This window comes from Brienomyrus brachyistius, chromosome 7 (genome assembly GCF_023856365.1).
Source record: "Brienomyrus brachyistius isolate T26 chromosome 7, BBRACH_0.4, whole genome shotgun sequence".
Lineage (NCBI taxonomy): Eukaryota > Metazoa > Chordata > Actinopteri > Osteoglossiformes > Mormyridae > Brienomyrus > Brienomyrus brachyistius.
Window position 1 is genome coordinate 7,749,564 of NC_064539.1, and position 27,221 is coordinate 7,776,784.

Sequence of the window (27,221 nt, forward strand, 5' to 3'; positions counted from 1 at the left end):
AGCACACTGTTCCCCTTTAACCACCAACAACTACTTGCTTGAATGATTGAGCCACATCACTGTTGGCTTTTAACTGCAGTTGTTTTTCAGAAGGTAGCAGATGTACGTGTGTCGTCATCCTCAGCGAAATCAATATCACCAATTTCATAAAAATTACATTCAAATTACAATTAATCAATAACAGTCAGACAGTATAGAACATATTTTATTGATAATAGAATAGTTTAAAGTTCCTCCCAAATACTCTGGCCCCCCCAAAAAAGACAAGATTAACTCCAAAATCTGATTTAATATTAGTTTTAATAAAGCACTATTATAGCACTCCTATAAACCAGGCACAAAGGTGAAAGAAGGCTGGGAGTTAGGCAGAAGCTGTGAAGAAGGCACTTCATATTTAATAAATAAAAGAGTAACGGAATACAGAAGCACTTCCCAGCAGCCCGTCTGCTCAGAAATGCCTCTGTACTGTACCCTCACAATAAAATACTAAACAAAAACCGCTCTGGAGTTAAAAAAAAAAAAAAAAAACATCTATGTATATTGGGAATGTATACGATCGACAAACATAGTCGTCTCTTAGCAAGTGCATCGTCTACTTGGTTTCAGTGGATTCGTTAGCACTGGACCAGTTGACCCAAGCCATTTGGAAAGTAAACTCAGGTCAGGAGTATTGCTGAGAAACTTGCTCCTTTACGATGAGGAAGCGAAATGCAGACTGTGGCTAAGCTCCGTGGCTAAAGCAGTAAGGCATGTTAGTCACTTAAAACCGAGCAGATGAATAGTATCAGTGGGACCGATGGTATGTTGCGCTGCTACATGCTAATCTCTCAGCATTCCCCCAAAAGTCCTTCGCTAGCCACCGATTCATTAATTATCAGAAGCATTGCGCAACTGCGAAGTGGCAGAACACCAAAACGATTAAATGGTTAACCAGTGGCACCGATCACTGCCACTAAGCCAGCCTGCCCGTCACATCAAGTGAAAAGTTACCCACCTGGGAATGAAACAAATGTGACTTCAGTAGGCTATGAACAGAATCTTTAGTTGCACCGTTTATGGTGTTTATCATTTCAATGGGGTTTTAGTTGAATGTGAGAGAAAAACATGCATCGAAATTACTAGTTCACCACTGGAAAACACCTCGTGCTAACATCACAGCAGACCTTTCACCTTGATGATGTGACAAAAACAGGTTACCTCCACCATTCCTTCGTGATCTGGCACGGTCCGTCTTCCCAAACCTAAATAACCTGGTGGACCATCGTGAAATACCACTCACAAATTTCCGGAGGACACGGCTATGAGTGCGCAAGCATGCTTCCCCCTAGTGTTACTTTTGCAGCATTGCGAAATCTCCCACCTAGTGACTGAGCAGAGGTCAACAGCAATTCGGAGAATCATATACTCCGTGATGTTAATGGGCGTACTATGACAGTTAACTATAAACAGGTTATTCCCAGAATCCATAAACGAAAACTTTAAAACAATACAGGGAGTAAAAGATGGCATTATCATGGGAGAACAACTGCAGCGTAGACTGACTCCAGAGTTTGAGCTCCACAAGGTCAACCTTGTTTCATAAAAAAAAAAGACAATTACATAGGAAGGAGGGAGTCATGCAATTCTTAAGGGAAAAAAAATAACTCAGAAGTTGCCAAGAGGATCAGGCCACTGACTCCATGGGGGGAGCCGCATCACTACTCTCAAACATCACCTTCACCATCTCTGGACAAACAGTGGACTCTTCCGCTTTCAAAACTTCAGAGATTGGCTGACGGTCTTCGTCGTCCAGCACCTCACTGGATGGGGACTGAAAGCCGCTGTCATTTTGGTGATTCACAGTGGGCTGTACAAACGCTGTGCCAGTCATGGGGGTTTCCAGCTGTACATCAGCCTTGGGGAAATTCTTGCTCTTATCCTCATTTATTTTTCCACTTCCTCCAGGAAGCACACCTTTAGCTTCCTGTAGGGGGCTCCACTCCGTGGTGCACAGCTTGGTCACACTGTCCTCACCATCTCCACTTGGAATGATCCCATTGGGCAGCAGTGACCCATCCAGCTCGGAAGCGGGCACAAGCACCTCCAGGAAGGGGTTAATGAGATGACGAATCTCATGCACACTGTCTGGAGACATTTGGGTATTGGGGTCTGGGCTAGAGGTTGGATCCAGGCTAGATCCAGGGTCCAATATCGCAGTGGGATCTGGACTAGAGGCAGGGTCCAGGTTAATGCCAGATTCTGCACTGGAAGCAGGGACTGGGATGGAGACGGGGGCCAAGCTGAAGGCAGGACTTAGATTGGAGGCAGAGATCAGAGTGGAGGCAAGGTCTGGACTAGAGGCAGGGCCAGGACTAGAGGCAAGGCCCAGATTGGAGTCAGGGCCAGGACTGGAGGCAAGGCCCAGATTGGTGGCAAGGCCCAGATTGGTGGCAAGGCTCGGACTAGAGGCAGGGCCAGGACTAGAGGCAAGGCCCAGATTGGAGTCAGGGCCAGGACTGGAGGCAAGGCCCAGATTGGTGGCAAGGCCCAGATTGGTGGCAAGGCCCAGATTGGTGGCAAGGCCCAGATTGGTGGCAAGGCTCGGACTAGAGGCAGGGCCAGGACTAGAGGCAAGGCCCAGATTGGAGTTAGGGCCGGGACTGGAGTCAAGGCCCAGATTGGTGGCGGGACTCGGACTGGCCTCATCCCCATCCTCCTCACCCTCCTCTTCTGGAATCCAATCTTGACCAGGTACCTGTAAGCTGGGATCCCTCTCATCCAGCTTTACCATGGATACCACTTGGCGCCGTCTCTTGAACAGCTCAGCGGCCTCTGCGCCCCCACTCCCTCTCTGGGCTCCCCAGTCAATAGATGGGTTCTCCCCAAGCAGTTGAAGGTTGGGGTCGCTGTTGGTCAGGATCATGCTGTCTCGGAAGAGGTTGTGCCGCCTCTGGACCGCTGCCTCATGGACCGCTGCGTAGAGGGTATGGCGACTTGAGTTCATTCATTTTTCAAATCTATGCTCCCAACTGGATGGTTCCACATGCCTTTGTTTCAGCCTTACCTGTTGTGATGTCTTTCATGACAGACTGCAGCACCACCTCCTCAAAGATGTTCTCCACCAGGATGAAGCGAGAGAAATCCTCAAAGATCAGCTCCTGGAATCGAGGCAGCTCCTGGGGGAAGGGAAGGGGGGTCTCCAATGGTCAAGAAAGCCTCCAGGGACTGAACAAACTGAGTGGACTTGCCTAGTTCAAACAATCATAAACCTTGCCATATTCCAGCCATGTGTCTAAGGCAGGGCGGGCAGTAAGAATGAGGTGAACGATGGGTGGTGCCGCACCTCGGAGCAGGAAGGACTCAGCTGTTTCAGCATGTAGGGGATGATTATCTGCAGCAGAGCCTCCTTGAAGAACCGCTTCCGTACAGTGCTGCTGTCATAGTCATATTTCTGGGGGACAAAGGGAGAGAGAGCCATTTTGATAATTGGTTAGGTCTTGGAGAAAAAGGTTGACCATTGAACGAAAGGTCCTCTGCAAACATGATGGGACTGCATGAATCCCACAGTTCACCTGCATTACTCCACAAACATTCCTACCCCCCATGCACTTAAACTCCCTAAGCCCTCTTTGTTGAGGGGGGGGGTTGCCTCTGCCATCACCTTGACGACTCTTTCCTGGCAGCGATTAATGATCTTAGACAGATCATCTCCCTCCGGTCCATCCAGACTCTGGTTGAGGAGCTGCTCGAAGGTGAAGACCGCACTGTCCATTTGCTGTGGGCCCAAAACACAGTAATTTCACCTGATTGAATTTAACAGCAATGACAATGCAGGCAAACTACAGCAAAAGGCACCGCTAACGGAGCGAGTCTTACAAGCATTATTGCTGGTAATAAAATCTGCCACAAGTGGGCACTGTCAACTAACTAAAAATTCTAGCCTGAGAGATTTTCCATTTCTGTATTGAGCAGAGACTTTCATCCAAACTGATGTACGACTAAAAGCAGAGTCAGAGGGAGCAGTCAGAGTCCCTGAAGCAATTGGAAGTTAAGGGTCTTAGTCAAAATCCCAACAGTGAAATCACTGTCACTTCTGGGATTTCAACCAGTGATCTTCTGATCACAGGCACACACAGCCACATAGCATCCCCCCCCCCAGCCGCACAATGCCCCCCAACTGTGGTTTGATGGAGATAAATGACCACACACGTAGCTATGGTCTCAGGTGGAGTCTAGAGGTTGTACCTCTGACTCAGGAACTGACCCTGGTCTCCCAATCAACTACCCTTAAACTCCAGGTCAAGCGGTGATGTCAACAATGCTGTTCAAAATGTCACTCTGCACACCAGGTGGTCTCTCTGTCATTGTCCTTCAGACCAAACCCTACTGTAACACCAGATGGCACTGAAAAACACCTTGCAGAGGGGAAAGGTGCAGAGTTCGACAATGCACATACCAGTGCTTTTCTGTGCATTGTGCGAGGCGTGCGGCACCCCTGTCACTTACCCCTGCCTGAAGGAAATTCCTCTTATTGTTTGGCTAGATGCAAATATTTGCTACTTGACTAACTGCTGCTTTGAAAGACAAAAGAATGTGTATCCCTGGAGGTCATCCATCCTAGTTCAGAAGGACCGAGGTATTCCCTACGGGTGCTTATCAGAAGATCCAATTCCGATCCACAACGAAAGAGGGATTCCTACGGGTGTTTAGCATTCCCGTTTCAATCCTCTAAGGCTGAGGGAATACCTCCCCCCACCTTGGTGTCTTGCACAGACTCAATTCCTCAAGTTCACAATCTTATGGATTGATGTTCCATTTTTAAGTGAATTAATCTCAATTGTTATGCCTCCGTCACTGTAAGCTGCAAGCACATTTTGTTTTTTAAACATCTACTAAGGAAATACTTGAAATAAAAATAGATTAGCTTACTGTACTGATCCCATGACTACAGGTGGAAGGAACTTTGGTCCACCTCAGTTTCAGTTTCAATTTAATTTCTTCACAGTCAATATTTGTACAAGAACCAGGTTCCCCTGTTGCTACTGGATGTGACCCTTGAGATAGGCTTGGCCTGCAGCGCCCCCTACTGGCTGCTCTCCACCTCCCGCATGAGGATCTGCGCTCGCTGGATGAAGATGGACGGGCTGCAGACGTCGAAGCGCTGCTGCAGACCCTCCAGCTGCAGCTGCTCTACCTTCTCATAGCAACTCTGCATCTTCACGGGGTGATAAGCCAGCAAGGACACCTTCTCCATGTGCTGTGGGAGCCGGGCGTGCCATCATGGACGAGGAGAGAGGGAGAGAGAGGAGTGTGGGAGTGATCAGCACCTGCAACGTGGAGCCCTGGGATCGTCTGTGCTCCAACATACTGACCGCATGCATATAAAAATCACTCTTGGATCTGCACACTAGGACCACACAGAACGCCGGATGCTGCGTTTCCAAGGACAACATAGATGCAGCCCAGTACCAGACATATTCATCACCCCATATCTATTCTGAAAAAGCAACCCAATGAAACAAACCGCACAGACACTGTCCTGCTCATAAAGATACTATGGATTTTTTTTTACAGATTTTTTCCAGTTTCTTGTGCAACATTTTCTTATTTTAGACTTTTGCTTCTAAATTTCTAAGCTTTGGCAACACCTACAGTCCTGTAATTCAGGCCAAGAAAACATTACAATTAAAAGAGGAGGCTAAGAACTGGGACCGCCCTCAACTCTTAAATCATTTTTATCATGACTCCACACACACACAAAGCTTTCACACCCATGAATCCAGAAATGACAATATGACATCACAGAGTGACGGCCAGGCCCCGCCCCCACCCATTACCCCATAAACCCGAAGCAGGGGGAGACTATCAGGATATCGAGCCCAGGAACACGTCTCTCACCTCCGCCAGCTTCTCTCTGCTGTCATCATTCGCCACGTTGTGGCTCATCTCCACCGTTTCGCGGATGAAGACGTCACGGACCTCTGCGAAGCCACGGCTGGTGGGGTCCATCAGGGCCTCCAGGATGGAACCGATGTAGGGCTCAACGTTGCTTCTCAGGAGTTCATCTGCCTTGGGCAGGACCAGAGCTGCACCACACACACACACACACACACACACACACACACACACACACACACACACACACACACACACACACACACACACACACACACACACACACACACACACACAGTTGAGCAGCAGTAGAAGGCTGGCCATGCCTGCTGATTATAGCAGGTTACCGTCACCCGGGCTGCACCCACGCAAAGGTCATCATACGTCAGACACAGAGTGGCCCACATTAAGAATCCACCCTTCCCTTCACCATGCCTCCCCCTTACTTCCCTGAAACAGGTTTGAGGGTGTGAAGGCAGAACTGCTTGGTGTTTATTCGTTCAGAAATTTGCCTTTAAGGCAGACAGAGGAATGCGGATGATCCACATTTGTTCAGGTTTTGGAAAATGCACAAAAAAAGCAAATGGATCATTTTGACAAGGGATGGATACCAAGTTCAAACTGGTATTTTACTGCTGCAAATTAAAACAAACCACACATGGGGGGGGGGAGTTTAGGGAAGAAACATATAAAAATGGCATATTATACATTTTTAAAAGGGCCCATGTCGACGAGTAGAGGCGAGGGGCTTACCCCGAATCTTGCCAGTCACATGCTCTTTGGAGGTGATGATCTGGTCCATGTCGGTGGCGTAACGAGGCCTCCAGGGCAGGCCGGCCTGACTCGTTGACCTGCACCAGAGCCTCATACTGGCTGCGGGTTTGACTTAGCACCTGCTGGTACACGGCATCCAGGATCTGCGGGTGGAAGACATGAATTTTGTTTACTGTTATGCTAACTCTGCTTTCATGTACCTCGTTTAACTAGAAGTCAAATTCAAGGCCACATATTTAGATGCTACTTAACGTTCTATAAAACTCCATTCCAGACTGGCATGGCTCGCCACGCATCAGCGGTAGTTAACACAGAGGAGGCGGCACGGTTTACTTTCTCTCAGGCCTACGACATGCTCCCAGAGCTCACCAGCATCCAGTTCCTCTGTCTCTGCTGGGGTTTGCCTTTCAGTCGTGGCCCAATCAGGTTCTGGAGCTCGGGCACTAGGCTCTCCATCACCAGGTTGGCCAGGATCTGCGGAGACGCGCATGTTATAAGCCGACATCTCGGAGCTGATCGTCAGCTTGTTTTTACAGGCAAGTCCTCAGAGCAGATGCCTCGTAGGGATGGGCTGTTACTTTCAGCCAATATTAGATCTTTAATTACAAAACGGCACCACAACACAAAAACTCCTGTCCACTGGAATGTCATTTTTTTCCCATAATCCCCAGGGCCCTGCTATCCGAGATGTCGCCACTGTCCAGCATGACCATGTGACGCGAGTTTCCTGCAGATGGACACCAGGTGCGTGTTGACGTTGGCATGACAGTGGCATGGTGTCCACTCCCCGGCTAGAATAACATTAATGTGGGACCACTCCTTTTCATACAGAGGGTCATTTCATTTCAGCGGGGTGGAGGGTTCACTGAGGGGGGGGGGGGGGGAGGAGGGCGTTCTGGGTAACCACTCCTTGGTGTTGGCCCCCACCCCACTCAATGAGCTATTCATCGTGAACATAGAACACGGTCGGTCAGTGTTAAAAAGCGCGCACCACAGATATGGAAGGCCCCTCACACGGCAGGAACCGTCAAAACAAACCTGCACACCATGTGACAGGGAGCAGGATACTGCCAAAGGCCTGAAGCCCCCCCCCCCTGGAGGAAGGGCAGAAAAGCACATGGGGCAGTTGGTCGCTGTGAAGGGGTGGGGGGCCACACATGGCCTGATGGTGTCTCTGGCTGTAGGGAACAGCGGTTCCATGTGCTGGATCAGTGGGTCATTTTTGACTGGTGTGAAAAATTAGCCAGGAGGCCTCTACTCATCCACAGTGTGTCAGTCAGGGTCCTGGGGGGCTGTAGGGTCACACTGAGGAGCAATGATCCATCACAGAGATAGCTTATTCCCGGGCTGCTCAGGGGGTGAACTCTATACATCCTTATTTGGGCGTTCAATCCAGTGGCAAGGGAGGGTGCTCACAGACCAGATCCTCATCTTCCAGGTCATGCGTTCGCAGTGACTCCAAAGGAACTCAAGAACCACCCTAAACTGCCCGCAGCTTGTTCCCGAAAGGCAGCCCAAAGGGGGGAGCTGGAGATAGACGAGCACAGAACCGGTGTGTTCTGTGCTCATCTATCGTGACAGGATGTCCAAGGCCAGGACAGTTACAGGGGCTCTTGACCACAGAGAAACACTCTGAAAAAGGCTGTATTCCTGTGAACAGCCACACAAACGAGGAGGGAGCGTTTGGTAGCTCTGCACTAGGATCGTTTGATGACAACTTGATGGATGCTGATGAGCAACACGATTAGATTTATGCCGTTTTCTTCTCTCAACAGCCACATCGAATTTGTCACCCAGGCGTGGCTGCTAAAAGGCCTTCGTGTCTGTCATTTATGATAATCAGCAAATCCGCTGGCACCTGGTGGGAGGGCCCAGATGCTGATTGGAGGAATGATATGACAGTTGTACAAACAGCACAGGCAATCAAAGCCTCTCCCCCTCGGTAGGAGAAGGCCAGTTTGCTTCACTGCTGGGGTCTCCTGCTGAAAGTCACTGAAAACGCAGGGCCAGTAATCTGGGCTGCAGAACTCCGTCAGCGTTTGCCAACAGTTTCTTAGCAGACAGGGTTGTTCATTAATTAGGAAAAAAACAGACGCCCCCCCCCCCCCCCCCCCCCACCATCAAGCTGACCCACCATCTATACGTTTAACTGACTCCTCTGCAGTGAAATGTGAAATGCATACAATACTCCTCAATGAGCGAGTGCATGGACATGGACACACACACACGCTTCCAAGGACATTTAGCAGCCTGAACTGCAAATGTTTACATGTATAACAGAATATTTTCAGGACCAACTGAGGTTAAGTACTGAACTCTTCTGGGGTTTTGAACTGGCAACGTTCTGGTGAGCAGTTGTGGTGTTCCACCTAGCAACGGACGTCAGATATTGCAGCAAACTCCATTTAGCTGAAGGAAAGCAAGGTGAATAGCCCATTGCTGCCGATCTGACCACTCCCTCACTGCAAAACCCCCGTGGGTCATGTGACCTGCTCCGGCCTGCGAGCGGCTTCCACCCTCAAACACGCCGTTCCACCCTCCATCACTTAAATTAGAAAGATTTTCCATTGCTCTTGGCAGTAACAGGGGCATTGTATGTTTTTGTTGGTACCACTCATTGGACATGCTTCAGAGGCCATTTAAACACACACACATTATATATAAACGTGTGTGTGTGTGTGTGTGTGTGCACACGCGCAGACACACACACACACAGGCACAATATATACACATGTTTTTACTTATTTATTTTCATATATATAAAATGCCACTATGACAGTCTGTCACCACAACACACCATCGCTTAAGGGTACACCGCCCTCCCGGGCCTGCCATGCTATGTACCGACATCACTGCCACTCAGCCAGCTGTGGGGAGAGACCATTTTCATATGGGGGGGGGGGGGGGGGTTAGGATTAGGGTTGGGAACAGGGTGACTGCTGATTTGATTCACCTCCCAATATGGTAGTAATAATCCCAGCGGACTCCAGTCCATAACCCGCTGCACGGAAGGGATAAATTTACCTCCTTTTAATGATACTAATTTTCTTGGCAGGCGTCCCCCACACCATCCCACCCCACCCCAAGTTGGATGCTGCCATTCTTCCAGCGACTGTGACCAATCCCAGTGGTATTTACGGTGGTTCCTTACTGTGCTTGGACTGGCACGGCACCCAGACAGAAAGTGTGTTTCTGCCCAAAAAAGGCAACAATTCTGACTGCAAAACCCCCTCCCAAAAAGTCTGGAAATAGTTCTACCAGAACTTGTGTTCTTAAGACAGGCTGTGGAGAGCAACTCCGCATCTGGGCTTTGGGCGATTTTTTTTCTTTTTAAACTCACCTGCGGGGGCACACCGCACATCATGTCCCAGGTGCCGTACTGCCCCTGCGCCTGTCGATACAGTCTCACAGCGTCCGTGAAGGCCGGCGGCTGGACCTTGCACTCCTCTGACAGACCTGCAGGAGGCAGTAGATTTAAAAAAAAAAAGTTAGAAAGAAAGACCTGCTGTATAAACAAAGCTATCAAAACAGATATTCCCTCATAAAATCTAATGATCAAAACAAGCTGATTTACTGGACACCAACAGGCATGGCGGGATATTTTCCTGATTGGCGATGTCACTCAGCCTGTGGGTGGTCAGAATGCTGTGTTTTTTAAAAGCTAGAAAATTCAACCAGATGTTGATGGATCTTCCTCTCGAGATTTGTCCATATCTGGATTTGTGGGTCAGACCACATAGCGCTTCTGTTCAACAGTGCAATTAAATGCCGAATTATTTTTCCAAAAACACTTCTCCCACATTACTGTTGTCTTGCCTGTGGCACCAACGTTCCATCAGGGCCATCTTTGGTGGCCCTTTATGGTTGCAGATACCGTGATGAAACGTCGACATCGATTGGACCACCGAGGCCTCCCTGAACAGAAAGTGGTAGCGCGTGCTACAAACTTATTGGCCAACAGGCTAGACTGCACGAGCCCAGATAACATGATGAAACGGCAGTTTCCTCAATCTTTCCTTTGGCGGTTCCAACATCCACAACAGTAAGCCTCAATCAGATGAGGGTTCTACCAGTAACCCCCCAGCTTACATTAGTACAATGGCAGCAAAACTTAAGGAGAGAACTGGGGACCCCAAAACTAAAACGGAAAGACATCGAGAACTATAGGATTTGCTTGTAATGTCAGTAGAAGCAAGCAAACAGTCATTATACACCAATTGTACACTTATGCTGATATATGAATAATTTAATGTGATGATTAATTTATAGGTGTTCCACCATTATGGTGCACATGGGAGATTTGGCTCATGTTTGAAGAGGACATGGAAAGACCCAGCAGAGTCCTAGATAGTTGTACTGAGGCGATGGCTAAATGCACCTGGTACTAAATGGACGACGGCAGAATTGATGGACGGCCTGGCCAGTGTGGAGCTCACCGCTATAGTGAGGGGGCCTCTTCCATGACCGAGGGACTCACAGGAAGACGGCGGTGACAGCAATGGGGAAAAATGACTAGGGGAAGTCAGGGAAAAGCAGCCCCCCCCCCAATCACTCACTCACTAACCAGAGTGTACACCCACCCGCACGCCCGCATTCCGGCCAGTTACCAAGGCAAAGGGGTGGGGCAGCTCGGGGCATGACAAAGACAGGAAATGGGCTGGAGAAGTGCGTGTGCACGCAGGTGGTGTGTGTGTGTGTGTGTGTTGGGGGGGGGAGATCATGCCTCACACCTGATAAAGGATGGAGATTGGTAATGGTTTCCTAAGAGCAAAAACACAATGTTCTGTGGCTGAAAAGAAAAGGTTACAAAAATATGTCCAGTGATTTCCATCTCTGAGGTGCATCAGAGTACAGTGGACGTGCCAATCGGCCTGGAGTCGGGAGTTCAAGAGTGAAGTACTTCACTGCACTGTGGGCTGAACCTTGGAGAAAAAATAAATAGGACCTATTTCTGTGTGAATCACTGTTTCCGGCACTGCAATGCCGTCTGGTGGGCAGCGCTGACCTCCAGCTGAAGGCCGCACACACTGTAGCTATTTCTGGCAACGTCTGTTTCTAGCTGAAGAAAGGTACTATCAGACATTTATGGATTGTTTTCAAGACGTATATGGGAAGTAACTAATGCATGAAATGCTTAAAGGGGAAAAAACAATGACACAGATTCGGCAGAAAGATGACACCGGACCAGAACTAAATCTGCCATGGAACACGCATCTAAGCTCACACTGATGTGAGAAGAGATCAGGAACAGGGCAGCATGCGCAGTTAGGAGTGTCGGTTCAGCAAGCACATGGAACAGCTTAGCATACTTCCAGCGGGCCGGACCGTGGCTATCGGAGACGTGATCGCTCTGCATGTCCCACAGTCTCACTGCTATCCGCTGCCAGGTCTCACGGCTCATTTTTACAACCTGAAAACCTCCATGAGCAACTTTAACAGGAGACTTGTGCAGCGCAAATAATTTAGGCTATTTCGGCTCCTAGGGCTCTTATCTGATTGTAGGAGCCTCTTGGCTGTGTGCACTGGATGAGGAAGACCAATCTGTGTTCAGGAGGGACCATGTGTGTTCAGGACTCGATAAACGCCCTCTAAAGTGTTCAGCACCTACTTATTTGACCTGACCCTAATGTTGTACCTCCCAGTGACTCAACGCTAACACTGAAGACGACCATTCTCCAGTAGGAACTCAGCCATCGTAGGTCATTCTCAGAGCTGCATGCAAGACTCTAGTCCTCCACAGTCCTCCTGTCCCAGCATGCATTGTGGGAAAGGGGCATTCTCCCACATGGCCAGTTGAGGCCAGCTTTCCAGGTGACCCTCGAGGGCCGAACGCGGCCGTTAAGACCCCACAGCTTCAGCTGCGACAAGCTCCTCGTAATGCTGAGATCTCCAGCCTTGCCCACGTACAAATCATCCCCCACAAAGAACCAGCGTAGCATCAAATGAGGGGGTCTGATGGGCCTCCGGTCCAGGCTGAGAGAGGGTGGATCTTTGGGATGGATGGCTGAAGCTCACGTTGGTCCTTTGTCAGATGGATGGCTGTGTTGTAGACATCCTTCTATGCACCTTTTGGCAAACACTGCTTGAGAAGCCGCCAGCTGAACCACGCAGGTGGAGAATCAGCACAGCCAAGTCAAACCACAGGTTAGAAGACTTCATCTCCAACTACACCAGGGCTCAGTTGATTACCATTTTTCGTCCTACCAGTACTGCTGAAACGACTCAGGTTAGGTACTTCAAAAAAGGCAGTAATGTCATGAATCCTGGAGACCTTTTATTTACATCCTCCCCCCCCCCCCCCCCCTCCCCCCAAACCTGGAACCACTTTCCACAGAGCCATTTAAATCAAATCGCAATCTAGTCATGTGTCACTCGAAGAGGTCAACACCACCAGTAACCCTGTGACGATGTGGCCATTCCAGAGTCTGCTACAGCTCCAAAGCTCACAGCGATCACCAGAGACAGCACCTCTCTATACTGATACAAGGCAAAAAAAACCCTTGCTTCACTTTCATTTTGAGTAACACATTTAATGGATCTCGCTTTGTTTGACACACCCAGCCTGTACTGCAGTTCTACGTAAAAACGAAACTATTTACGGTAACGACAGTGGAATCCTGTCAGTGGAAAGTGGAATCCCGTCTGGGAGGTAAAGAACAAGAGGCCAGGACACTGCCGTTCGTGCGTCTGAGGTGATGTACTATTTCAGTGGAGCTGATGTCCTGACATTAGCGCGGGTGTGTGTTTCGAGGACTGGCACTTATAAGGCAGGTTGCCACAGACCAACCACATTCGGCCAAATACCTACACTCTTTGGGAAACCAAACAAATGGCCACACCCCAACCAACCTCAGACTGTCTGGAAAACGCAACAGAGGGCTTCAGACTGGTCCTGACTAATGTCCCAGACCACATTGTGGGACTGTTTCTGCGTTACTCAAGCTTCATATGCAGAGGTGCTGGAAAGACCCCAACCTCCACAGCAGTGTTTCTCAGCCCAGTCCAAGGGGACTTCCAGACAGTCCACATTATCGTTTCCTCCCTGCCAGATAGTCCACATTTTTGCTCCCTGCCAGACAGTCCACGTTTTTGCTCTTTCCCAGCTGCCACACATCTGTCCCAGGTATTCTGCATTCTTGATTAGCTAGGAACTGGGATGGAGCAAAAATGTGGAGTGGAGGTCCCCTTGGACTGGGCTGAGAAACACTGGTCTAGATGGCGGTGGGATGGCGAACGTTGCCGATGGCTCTGCATCAGATCATCCTGATGTTAACAACATGGGGTATGAGTGCGGCCCCCCCGCAGCAGAGAAGCCAGACCACAAACACAACCTCACGTCATACTTCAAAGGAATACTTCATCAAAGGACTTCTGTGAAAGTTCTGCTTCAGAAATCGCAAAAAAGTGAAGCAGATCATTAAAAACTCAGGGGCAGATTCTTTGTCAGTGGTGTCATCCGTCAGGTGCGGACAGAAAGCGGTCACTGGGGTCAGCGTGCCAGGAAAGGCAGACGGCGAGGCAAGCGTCGGATCGTCACTCCAGCCAGCCAGCCGCAGGATAGCGAGCAGATGCTAACGTCAGCGGTATCTGGGCCGGTAAGGCTGGGTTCTCGTCAGTGGAGCTTCTGCTCACCAGTTACCAGTGGTGACCAGTCACCGCATTCCGTAACCCGAACTCGCCATTCCATGGTGGATGACAACTGATCACCTGATCAAAGAATTTTCCTAGAGCCACGGTACACCTGCGCCTCGGTTCGGAAACACCCGGAATCCTGCTCGTCCTTAGGCAGCATTTTCGCCAGCAGGACCACTGAACGAGCTCGTTCCCGTCACCCTGCATGCCGCTCATACGGGCTACCCCCACCCCCACCTCCTGTTTGCTGCCCCGAGGGGTTTCTTTGACATGCCCCACCCACCCCCATGTAAGTATTAACCCAACAGGCTCCTTTGAAGAAACTTCCCATTCATTGGCTTAAACCGTTCCCGACAAAACGAAAGCAAATTAAAAAGACGGAAAAAAAGACCTCTGATCCAGCAGGGCTGTTCTGGGCCCAGCAGGGTTCTCTGGTTACAGTCTCGGCTTTTGTGTGCGTTTCCATGCAACACGCCAGATCGCCGCGGAAAAACGCCCTGTTAACGTCACAGGGCCAGCTACGCCAACCCGCTCATGTTAGAACAACAGCGATGACTAGGGTCGGTTCTTAAGGACTGGCAAAAAGTCAAAAACACCTTCAAGATCTCCATAAATATAACAATTAAAAAAAAATAATAAAAAAAATCAACATTCCCCTGCAACAAAACGAGCATTGTTAAAATCGCATGCTTCTAAGAAAATCCAGGCTGGAGAAGCCATAGGTGCCAACACACATGGTTCGTTTGCGGCGGACAGACCGTTGATGTAGGGGAGGGGTAATTGCTGAGGCGTGTATTAATACGCACCCAGAACCACACCTAGATAGCAGAGCCCATGTTCGACAGTCGTCTGCTTGCGTTTGCCAGGAAGACGCGGCCCCACGTGGGCCCTCTGGCGCCAGTGAGCCTTACCGTTATTGGCGTGCCGGATGCAGTCCTGGAAGACGGCCAGCCACTTCTTGTGCTCTTTCTCCGTCATCACGCAGAAGTAGTGATGCTGGGCATAGGGGTGCCACAGTAGCAGGGGGAACGCCGTGGCACATTTCAAGAAGGGGGGACCACCCGCCTTGGCTTTCACACCTGAGGTGTATGTGCAGACAGATTCCGTGACCATGGGAACCCCCCTAAATTCCCCCCATCCCCCACTAGACATATCCCTCACACCTCTGACCATGTCAATCATGCCATTGCCAGTCCTACACCCACCCTCACCTGGTAAACTGTTATTCAGCAACTCCAGATACTGGTCCATTGAAGACAGCACTTTGTAGCCAGCGCAGTTGACGGTTCCCTTGGGGCCGAGGCCTTTATCGTGAGCCTAGTAAAGTAGGATGGAGTGACGTACGGCATAGAAAGACAGACAACGCAGATTGCTACCAGTGACACTTAGTTGGGGTGGATTCTGACTGCTCGCCCGAACATTCATTCATTATGGGCGGAAACCGCAGATCTAAAGCCAACGGCAAAGGACACCCAGAAGACCAGGACCCCCACGAGGCTGCCTCACCATCTTGTTCTCGTAGCAGTCGATGCTGTAGGAGTCGGGGATGGAGTAGTACCGAATGCGCCATTTCTTGCTGTCTTCCAGGTACTGGTAGAGCCCACCGGAAAAAATGGATTTGTCTTCCAAGGGGACCTGGAATGTCCAAGCACAGATGGACACGGTGTTAAGGGAAGCCAAACCACAACAAAGGAGATGAAAAGACCAGGAGGAAGGGCACCTTGCTTGATATCAGAGAACTAAGTGAGGAGGTCAGGAATATCAGGGAATGTTACTGCAAATGTAGGTGTTGGTGGTAGAGATGGAAGCCTGTGTGAATGTCATGGAATCTCAACACCAGACCATGTCACCAACAGACCACCCAAACGCAAGGCTTCTCTGACACTGCTCCAAGCTGCCTCCGTGCAGATTACAAAGGGCCTGAACAGCCAGACGTACAATTACCTTCACAACACTCATCAGCTTGCCTTGTCATCATTATGGGTGCACGGTGTTCAACAAAAGGGCAGCGTCACCCCAACACTACTTAACTTTACCCCCTTGGCTGCTTCCACGGGGTGAATTGTGCCCTGTCCTGTTTAAGGCAGGAAGAGGTCTTGGGATTTCTCACCTGGTCATGGTACCTTCCTCAGGATCTCACAATCATGCGTGTGCGCATGTGTGTGCGTGTGTCGGTCATGTATGTACATTGCATGGTGGCGGGACAGGGAGAAGGAGGGACGGTGGCTCTTGCCTTGCGATGGAGGAGCTGAGACTGGGGGCCCCCGCCACCCTCGATCTCGAAGCGCACCTTGTTGAACAGCGCCACCTTGTACTGCTGATCGTACAGGCGGCCGAAGTCAGCCAGTATCTCTCGTGTGTGCGCTGGGGGGGGGGGGGGGGGGAGAGACAGAGGTGGGGATGTGAGAAGAGAGAGGATGCGGGAGCAGGTGGTCCAGAGGGGCCTCTCAAACTCTCAGTGATGCTTCTCGGTAACCCGTGCAGCCGACAGACCTTCTGGTGCTTATGAAACATCTGACCCTAACCTTGCTGCTTCCTATCCTCTTAAGGTCCAAAACCTGTTCTTCCTTAACTCAGTCCTTGCGGACCTCCAGAGAGCCTCTGGATTACCTGGTACAGGTACATTGGGAGCTGAGAGGGAGCAAAAACGTGGGCTGTCCCCAAAGACTGGGTTGAGGAACACCATCCTAAGGAAGGGCTACCTTAAGAGGCAGGAATCCAGCAGGTATTTGCTTATTGCTGGAGGGAGGCTCCCACACCCCCCAGATAACATACACAGCAGCCAGCCATAGTGAGACTCATCTGCTAAGCCACTGATAACAGTCCAGGATTTAAAGAAACAGCCATCCCTGAAACCCAACTGTGTTTTATGTTGTTCTTTTTGTTGGGGCTAAAGCCAATGCACTTTCCATGAAAGTACCGCCAGAAAATAGACTAGTGATACGTTTAAACCCTATTGTTTTACATGAATGTATACAGACACAAAGCATTAGTAACTTCCATATCTCACCCATCTACAGCATTCCCAGTGCAGACGAAGCGACTAAGCTTAAGTAGCTCTCTCAAAGGCTCTGAGATTAAGCTTTATCTTGACCAGAAGCTTTTTAAACGGATATAATTGCAACATGAACGGATGCACTTACATGCGCGGCACAACGGCCTCGTGAAAAGCGATAAAGGGACGTTTGTGTAACAGATCTGCAGATTTTTCTGCCCCGAGACGACCTCCCCTATTCATTTCCTGTCGTTACGTTGGTTTCCCAAGGGTCGCCGTCACGCCACGTGCACACGATGTTGCTGTGAGCCCACACACGGCATACATGTGCCATGGGCCCCCGCACTCCCCCCCCCCCCATCCACTACACCCCCATCCTCTCCCACCTTAAATCCACCTCAGACAGTAAGGCAAACTCTAGCCAATGAAATTTAAATACGAGAATGGGCCAAAAATCTAATTACGTCTGTTAGTATGACCTAGAGAAGGCAAAAAGCATTAAAAGACAATTCATTCACTGCATTATATGTTAGTAATGTTACAGAAGTGGCCTGGGGGCTATTGGAGGATTATTTAAGGTATGGGGAATGAGGGGTCATAACTCAGAGGCGCAAACTTTATCAATAGCCAATAATATGCTTTGAATTTGATGGGAGGAGCATTTGGGGTCCAATCAGCATTCTGCTGGGGTCAGTGTCGCTGTAGCACCAGTAGTAAGTGACTATGGGAAATGAATGGATGGATGTAGCAGAAGTTACACTCAACAATTCTGATGTAAACTGCACACATCTGAGGGATTAACCAGCAGCATCACTGCGGCTCTTTAACCGGCTTTAAATCATAATGGATTCCAGCATGTTAATGTCTTAAAGTTTTGAAATAATGCAGTGAAATAAGGCTTGGCAGTTCTGCCTAAACCCAACGCTGTGCTGTTTTGACAGGCTACTTCTATTCCTTGTGGGTGGGTGTGGAAGGGCAGGCAGACAGACCTCTTCAGAAGATCAGGCACCGTGTAATTAGGACTTCCAGCGACTCCCACAAGCAGACAGCTCAACTCCCCACTGAGGGCTGAAGCCAAGCTGGCCATTTTTGCTAAACGTGGTGACATCATTCTGCAACATTTTAAGACAGCCCTTACAGACTGGTAAGGCGTAATTAGTGGTCAACTAATTAGTGCTCTCTGCATCACCTCCTCCAGTTGCCCCCACTTTCATTCTGAGATGTTCATACTCATTTGTCAATATTTACACCTCAGGGCTGCACAGTGCTCAACATTTTACTGTCTCTAATATAAATATTCACACCTTCCAATACAGATTAGACACCGGAATTCCAGAACACCAACTACATAATTCCATACCTCGCCATACAGTAAGTTTCATCATTTATGTTGGCATACTCTTCAAACATTTCCCCCTTTCAAAAATTTAGAGCAACCTGCAACTTTTTGGCTGTGTTCAGAGACTTTTTGATGTGGAACAACAGAGGGAAAAGGGTGGGGGGACTTAATGTGCAAGCATCTGCAAGTATAGGGGTCTGATTTAAGGAGGTCAAGGAAAGGTCGCAGGTTAAACACTTTGGAAGGAAGAGATTTTCCATATGCAAACCGCTTTGGTGAAATATCGATCCGGTCAAAACGCAAAGCTGCATGTTACCAGACAACAGCAGGGTGGAAGACGATGGGAAAAGCAGGGGGTGGGGAAAATGGACACAAGCTGTCATACTGGCAAAATAAAACCAGCAGACCCGCCCAACAGCTCCCCGCCTGACCAGGTGCCCAGGACATCCTTCAGAAGGACACAACACAGAATGTCACCGCCGGAGCAGAGCTGTGATGCTTCACGGCCGGTTTACGCAGAGTAAATAAAACATCTCCTGCTATTGACAGCAAAAGCGGGAAATGGGGGAAAAAAAATACAAGGACGTTACACTAATGGGTTTTTATGGCTGCTAAATGAGGTTCAGGACACCTAATGGCCAAAGACAATATAGTTCACCCCACCCAATACCGAGCTCCTCAGACAGTCTGCCCTCAATGTGCCATTTTTTTTATTTTTTAAAATCAGAAACTCCGCCTAACCATGACTGGTCAAGCTCCACCATGCTGGCAGCGTCTCTGCGTTTATCTCCACTTAGCGCACGATTCTCAGAAAGCACAGACTGCACAGCGCATCACTTCTAATTAGCACCGTGACGGAGCTGTGGGTCCCAGAGGACATCATGTCCGCTCTACCCAGAAAGCCCCCGGCGTTCAGAAGATGGAGAGGCAGCAAAAATCACCCCCCCCCCCACCCTCCCTCCTGTCCATGTAGATGAGGACATGACCTGGCAAGCCCTGATTCACGGCACCTGGAGGTTACGTCATCAGTTTTGCGGATGGTTGGTTTAATTCTCTCAGGTTTTCCGAGCACGCAAACCTGCTGGAGTAGTATTCCAGATATCTGTACTAGAGAAAGACTAATGGATCCAATGACCCACGGCCAGCTTCCATCGGAGAGTTTGGTGGCACCAAGAAGCACCGCTGAAGCTGGCACTGTTCACTGGAGCTGGCACTGTTCACTGGAGCTTGGTGTCCTACATGGTCCAGGTCCTCACTGTTGTTCTTCACTGGAGCTTGGTGTCCTACACACCCCAGTATCACTCGTGAGCACCGCTGAAAAGCTGTGAACACCAACAGATCCCCGGGACATCACCGCCGACGTTGTTACACAGAGCTGGCTGGACGACAGCCCAGATCTGCTCTACAGCCTCTCGGGCCTCCACGGTCACGGTGGAAACAACCCCTTGGTGCTCCAACAAAACTTATTCCGGGAATGTCAGGAGCATTACAAAAGGAGAGGCAGGCGTTCAGCCAGCGTTCACAGAAGAGGACAAAAAAACCTAAGCTGTCCGTTTCAGGTCAAGAGGTCAAACGATTAGGCGCCTAAGAGCCACTGAGCTGAAGCTGCTGCCAGCATCCTGCCAAACCTAGTTTATCACCGAGTGCCTGCATGGCGTCCTGAACGAGCGGAAACCATTTTTCTTGCACCTCATTGGCTGACAGGGGTATGTCCATCAGGTCAGAATTCCACAGTTGGTATGCCAATCATTTTCTCAGAAGCAAATCAGGGCTCAGCGACGGGCCTTCGGATCATGAGCAGACACCACCTATGGCCCCTGCAACACAGGACTGCAGCCTACTGGGATGTCCTGTTTCTCCCCCCCCAGCACCACCAGCAGGGATGTCGGACTCTCCATTACTAGCTGGTTGGACACTCCTTACCAGAGCAGATATGCAATGAGTGTAGCCATAGGCTGTGAGGTGATCATATGAGCGAGCAAATGAGGCACCAAAACACATTCTAAACTGTAGGTGTAAGTGCCGTGTCAGCTGCGGGGGGGGACTCCGGGAGTACGGGGGAGCTGACTGGCACAGGGAGTGTAATGGGCAGGGGATCATAATAACATTCATTCACAAAACACACACGGCTGAAGCAGGAGGCTGTATAGAGAGGACCAATCAGGAAAAACACAGGGGATGCTGGGTATCACGGCGGAACATGCTGGTATGGGAGTGACACTAATTAATCCGCAGCCTACCTTGTTTAGCATCTCGGCGCATAACTTTGGCAGACAGCATGGGGGGAGGGGATTTCACAGAAAAAAATGAGTCTTCATTTCTCTCACACCCCTCAATGTAGCCTTTAACTACACCGTTATTAATTTTTCATGCTTCTTTCAATTACATCTTCCCTTGTGAAAGTTCCTTGGAATCAGAACCTTCTAAAAGAGAAAGGGGGGCTGGCAGAGATCACACTGCTCTTACTGCTTCCACCCCCTGCTTACAGCACAGGTGGGTAGGTCAGTTCCAGAAAGAAAACATCCAGACCAGGATTTTGTTTCAACCAATCAGCTGAGCATAGAGTCACAGTCACTGAGTACTCAGCTGGTTGGTTGAGACAAAATCTGTTTGAACTTTTACTCTCTAGACCTGAATTGCAATACAGGTGCACTGAAAGGATCTACTACATACAGAAGTATGACTTGTGCAGTGCACAGGAACCAGAGCTCAAGAGAACAGGCATGACAGCACAAACATGACAGGTACACATATCTCGTCACATATATGGACAAACCACACCAGCTGAGGCGAACGTAGGACGGGATCGTTAATCTATTAGTGCCTCTGGCGTCTTACTCATAGTACAGAACCATGTGACACATGGATGGAAGAAACAGGGGCTTCATTGGGTGCATGAGCCAAAACGGCACCTTACAGATGATCTAGATTTTAAGTCTAACACAATCGTATGACCAACTGGAAATCCTCAAAGTGTTAAGTCAGACTCTCTCCTAAACGGCCATCAATCAACTGGGGAGTCCCCCCTCCCCCCCACAAAGACATGACAGACATAGCCGAGGTCAGTAACCCAGCCAGTTCTGCAGAGCGGGATTACAGCCCCCATCCGTCCTCGAAACTCTCCCACGAGTGTTTGTCAGCATGTAGCCGAAACACAGTGTCAGGAGCCCGACTCGCGTGCGTGTGACGACGCCAAGCTGGACCTCGTGTGGGTCGAGCCGTGGATGAAACACGAACATGGCAACAGCATTCAACCAAAGGATGCAGAAATTACTGCTAATTGAAATATCGATTCAAAGGTTAAAATGTGAATGATTCATTCACGCTACCACAACACACCACCAGGAAATGGCCAAAGATGGATCCAAGATGCAGAAGAACCAGGCGACAAAAGTACAGGCAGGACGGGTGTGCAAAACAGCAACACCCCCCCCCCACTGTAAAAAAGTTGAAAAGTCCCAACAACATTGCCCAATTTAAGATATTTCTTAGAAAGATAATCAAAACATAATCAAACATAATAAGCTACATTGCTTTGATGAAGTAATAACAATGGTTACATCGCTCATTTGCATTTGGTTACAGCTGGCTAAAGTAACCTTCCCAACACTGAGGATAGTGGATTTCTGGATCAGGTGAACATCTGCCGCAGATGCAGATACCAGCAGGGACCTCTGGTGGGATACGAGGGACAGGAAACCACTGATCTGACCGTGCGTTTGACAGGAGGAGAAACATACTTTCCAAACAGACCACTGAAATACATTTTACTGAATACAGAAATATGAGTAGCTATTAGGACACAGACAGGCAAAGCAGGGGCAGGAAATTAAACCACAAACCAGGAAATGACTAGAGCCAATTCTGATTGAAGTACCATTATTTTCTGTTTTGTCCTCAGTCACAAGGATGAAAGGATGCCATCCTGTTGGGGGGGGGGGGGGGCAGGCAGGTTGTGGCAAATGCTGCAGTTTGGCATAGAGGGGAAAGGCTTAAAAGATCCACCTTCTGGAGACACAGCCCTGCAGCTGAAATGCCAGTGGCCTGTCATTAGTGCTGCGCCGGGGAAACGGAGGGGGGGGGGGCCGATACTTAAATCTGTATTAGTCACCTCAGCTCAGTGGGAGCACACAGTAACCTGTGTGGAGTTAAATTATTGGAGCCCCGTTTTATTAAAAAAAAAGTTTAAAGTTGCTGTTAATACAAGACGTTGGGTGTGCAAGTGAGAGAGAGAAACGGCAGGAACGTCACTGCATGACAGCCGGTGTGACCGCGACGACCGCTCACCTGTCCACCCGCAGAGGACGACTCTCTAACCCCCCCGGCCTGCGGTTACACCCGGTTTGGCTGCTCAGACACCCCTAGCAGCACCGAGAGAATAAAAAAAAAAAATACAAAAACAAAATAAAAAAAACACAACCCTAGAGGTGCGAGTGGCCGCATATCCTGTATGAACAGCAGGTGGCATGACGATGAAGGAACGGGATCAGTGACAGGAATATTCAGCGCGAGGAAACCGCAACATTACCACTAAACGAGGCTACTGTGAGCTCGCTAGACACAACAACACTTAAGGAGCAGAAATGCGTAGATAAAACTGGAATCTATTAATAAAACATGAGATATTCGAGATATGCCACATTGATGTCTCATATTAAAAATAGATCGGTGCGGGAGGGCGGGTGCTAGTAGTTTCCTTTTATAAGGCAAAAATTTCATTCCTGCGAGCCAGACACTTTCGTCATGAAGGTTGGGTGTGGGTGTGTGTGTGCGCGGGGGGTGGGGGGGTGACACACCGCAGTGACATCGGGGCAGAGCAATGCTTCAAGTGAACCACAAAAACTACAACTCCACATTCTTGCCATACTTATTCGCAACAGATTGTAGATCATCTCGACACCATTCACACAAAAGGGATTAGGGTACCTGACGAGATGACATCGCGAGATAATAAAATGCGGAAAATGCAAGGGGGGGGGGGGGCACGTAAACCTCCGGAACATGCAGTCAGTCCGGTCCGGTCAGCAAGCATGCCGCAGTGTAACCCAAAGCAGAAGAGACAACCTGATGACATTGCAATGCAGACTCTCTTATGCTGACAATTGGCATCGGGCTACTGACCTACTGTCCCTCAAACAGAAAGGGGGTTGCAACAAATTCTCAGATCCTTTCGTAGGAAAAACCATCCGCAGAAACACACCCCATTCCTACACCAATACTCTATTATTCATGTCACCTGACCTTTTTAATTCGCAGTACTTACTGTTTGTGCTCGCAAACATTTCAGACACAATTACAAGGAGACATGTCAAAGGCGGCCACGCATGTTACACACAGCGTTGACTTTTGCGAATAAAAAAATTGTACTTCCGTACAACAGCAAGAGGCAGTAAGAGTGAAGAGATCGAGCAGTGTTTGTTTTGAAACCTGTTCTCTGCTATTCCCCTTTTAACGAGATTAAAAGAACAATTGGTGTAAATTAAATCAAATCGAAAAATGCCGCGCGTTTTATTCGATGCTTTCACACCACAATCTGCCAACACTGTGCACTTTTACAGTTCACAACCACAACAACCCTTGTGCAGCCTTTTATGTTTCTTGGGCATTTCGGGTTCTGAACACACCTTGTCCCGCACAGCCTCCCCAGTACTGCCATCTACCCCACACAGTCCTTTTCCCATTAAACTGATGCAAATCTTGTACTCCATGAAAACCATCTCGTTTGCCGGATGTCCCTACAAAACCTGAGAGTGGAGCCAGAAATCGTTTAGGAAAGTTTCTCTCAGCATAGCATGGGACCTCAGGTGAAGGCGGCAGCCTTTGAAAACAGTGAGAGAGAGGAGGATGTTTTCATGCTGCAGTACCGGGCTTGATGCAAACAGAAATGCAAGGGGCCTTTTAAGACGTTCAAAGTAAAAATGCCAAACAAAGGCTGATCTCCTTAGAGACACTGGAGAGTACGATGCTAAAAGTATGTGTTTAAAGCAACATTCACAGTAATTTTAACCTGTTAAATTTTAAACTGAAAATTTCAGTCTCCACAATGGCTTCCCGGATCCGGGCAGATGTGTGTGTGTGTTACATATATATATGTAAATAAAGAAGACAAGACGAAACAGCACAAAAAACCGGCAGTTTAGCCCCAAACATTTCGCAACGACTGAAGGCACTTTTTATATTCAAGTTGCAAAAAGATTTAGCGGGAAACATGCCATACTCGCTACTTTGAAATTCACTTTATGAACTCAAAATATTTTAATCTCACAAAAACGATTATTTTATTCTATTAATAGCTAGCAGCCTTGATTTGTCTTAATGGTGGAAGCAGGTGAACTTGTTCAGCGGTTGCACAGTGTTTTAGAAGAGAAGAACACGCCGACATCTGCGTTAAGATTCAGTCACACCGGTCTGACTGGAAGGCTGCAATCCGGATTACCGCTGGCCGATCCGGCTTACCTGTAATCATCTGCCTCCGGCTCTCATCCAGGTAAGTGGAAACTACACTCCCCATGGCGACAACTTCGGAGCCAAACTCGCAGTCCTTCAGCTGGTATCAGAGAAACGCCCGGCACCGGTGAGCAAAGAACGGAATAGCTGAGGCTGACTGGGGTTACCCCGGACGCCTTCCCGCCGCCCACCTCTCTGCAAGCGCACAAGCGACGGCAGCTACTTCTGCGCTTCTGGGGACCGAACGCGTTGCTGCGGACTCTGCGCCGGAGACACGCCCACACCCTGACGCCTCCGCCTCCACCCCCGTGGCAGCCTTTCTGGGCTTTTGCGAGTCTCCGGGATTCCTTTACGGGGGGGGGGGGGTTATGGCGTTTCAAACGCAGAACTTCACTTCAATGATACTGCAGATGATGATGACGATGGAGGAGGAGTTGGGCTGCTAATCTAAGAAACGTTTGAACTTCGATGTTTGTTTCGTTGGTTCGACATTTCAATAGAAGATCTTTTAAAATCAGTTTTGGTAGGGATCAGCAGGGTTTGCGGGTGGTACCTGTCCATCTAAACACAAAATTAGCTGCTTATTTCAGAAGCGCAAAATGAGAAAACCCGCTCCCTGATGAACAGATTAGTTCTACATCTACTTTACAATTCTATAAAATGAGGTTTCTTGGAAAAAGACTTTTACTTGAAATGTGGGGCGAAGAACATCATATGATTTTAAGTTGCGGTGTTACTTGCGCCTTATGGTCGTGCATGACGTTAGTTTTAAATTAAACCCGGTAATCCTGTTGTGTTTGATGAACCACACCCGAGGAGCAGAAGCTTAGAACACTGGCAAGGGGAGTCCCCCCCCCTCCAATTAAGGATTGCATTGCAACGAGTTAGACCGTAATTGGTTGTGCTATGCTATAGTCTAATACTGACGTAGACCTAATTCCTTCAAACTGGACCTTAATTGTTCTTTCAAAGTTAATTATGGCTATATCGGATGAAGATTTTTTTAATTGATATATCAAAACTAAGACGTCTTTCTGAAAGGTTAAGCTTTGTCAATATATACATTCCCTAAATCCATCGACACACTCCGTGATATTAAGCTATTATTCTAGGTCTACATAATGGGCACATCAACAGCAGGGCCGCACCGTCTTACACAAAACTTATTACAATATTACTACAAAAACTTATTACAATCTAAGACAAAACATAACCCTACCTAATAGTAGACTACACAGGCCTATATATTTTCATAAGAGTATAAATAGGCTATATAACATGGTTATATAAGCATACACTATGTATTTTCCCCAATATCTAAAATAAATCAATAAAAAACAGTGGCTTAATGTGGCGTTTGAACATAAAAAAACCGTTTTCACACTGAAAAGGGCGTGGCTGTCGCACTTATGTTTTCAGTGAACAGGGATCGATGGGTCTCCGCGTCGCTGAAAGTTCCTGTGAGGTTAGAGCGCCGCGCCAGCGCTTCGCCTCGTTGCGAGGGAGCGCCCACAGTGCGGGCTGGTTTGCACGGCACACCCAATGTCTCCCCACCCCCCAACAACACGTGTGCCCAGAATTTATGGTAGACGTTTCCCACTTCTATCCCTTAACACACAGGACCCGCATGTGATGCCGAATACAATGTTTTTCACCCTTTACCCGTTTCGGCTACACAGTGACAGTTTACATCAGGCTACTGGCCAAATACCTGCATGAAAGGTACGTCAAATTACCACATGTTTTTGGTTTAATCTAGGGGAGTTTATAGCTATTGAAAAGGGTTTACCGGGGGTTTGCCTTTTTTTGAAGGAAGATTGGCATCGGGGCTATAATACTTGGGGCTATAGTCCAGAGTATTTGGACATACCTACGCCCATGGCATGGCCCTGTAACATTACACCATCTCTAAAATGCTTGAATAAACTCACCAACTGCGACTCCTTAATAAAAAGCTTTTAGCCTTTCAATTATATGTGATTTTTCTACATGCATTAAAATAAAAACAACTTAATTAAAAAGACCAAAATCGTCGTTTTCTTTTAAACTTTTATAGACTCGGGTACGGCAACTAAAATTCCATGCAAAATTTAAATACAAGAAAAACAAAATTGACGGAGTTTAGTAAACAATATAGTGCTGCCACCTGCTGGTCACGAA

The 27,221-nt window shown here is 48.6% G+C and overlaps 1 protein-coding gene across 1 annotated transcript; it reads right to left on the reverse strand.

Annotated features, from left to right (window-relative positions):
- Nucleotides 1-187: 187 nt before the first annotated feature.
- Nucleotides 188-25,385, reverse strand: niban2a (niban apoptosis regulator 2a). The gene is given in 15 exon segments (XM_049020300.1): nt 188-2,952; nt 3,044-3,155; nt 3,323-3,430; nt 3,641-3,754; nt 5,081-5,236; nt 5,878-6,065; nt 6,628-6,682; nt 6,684-6,791; nt 7,018-7,122; nt 9,989-10,104; nt 15,192-15,359; nt 15,492-15,597; nt 15,787-15,915; nt 16,514-16,644; nt 25,071-25,385. Coding segments are annotated over 15 exon segments (2,940 nt in total). The 5' UTR covers nt 25,126-25,385; the 3' UTR covers nt 188-1,663.
- Between the last annotated feature and the right edge of the window lie 1,836 nt (nt 25,386-27,221).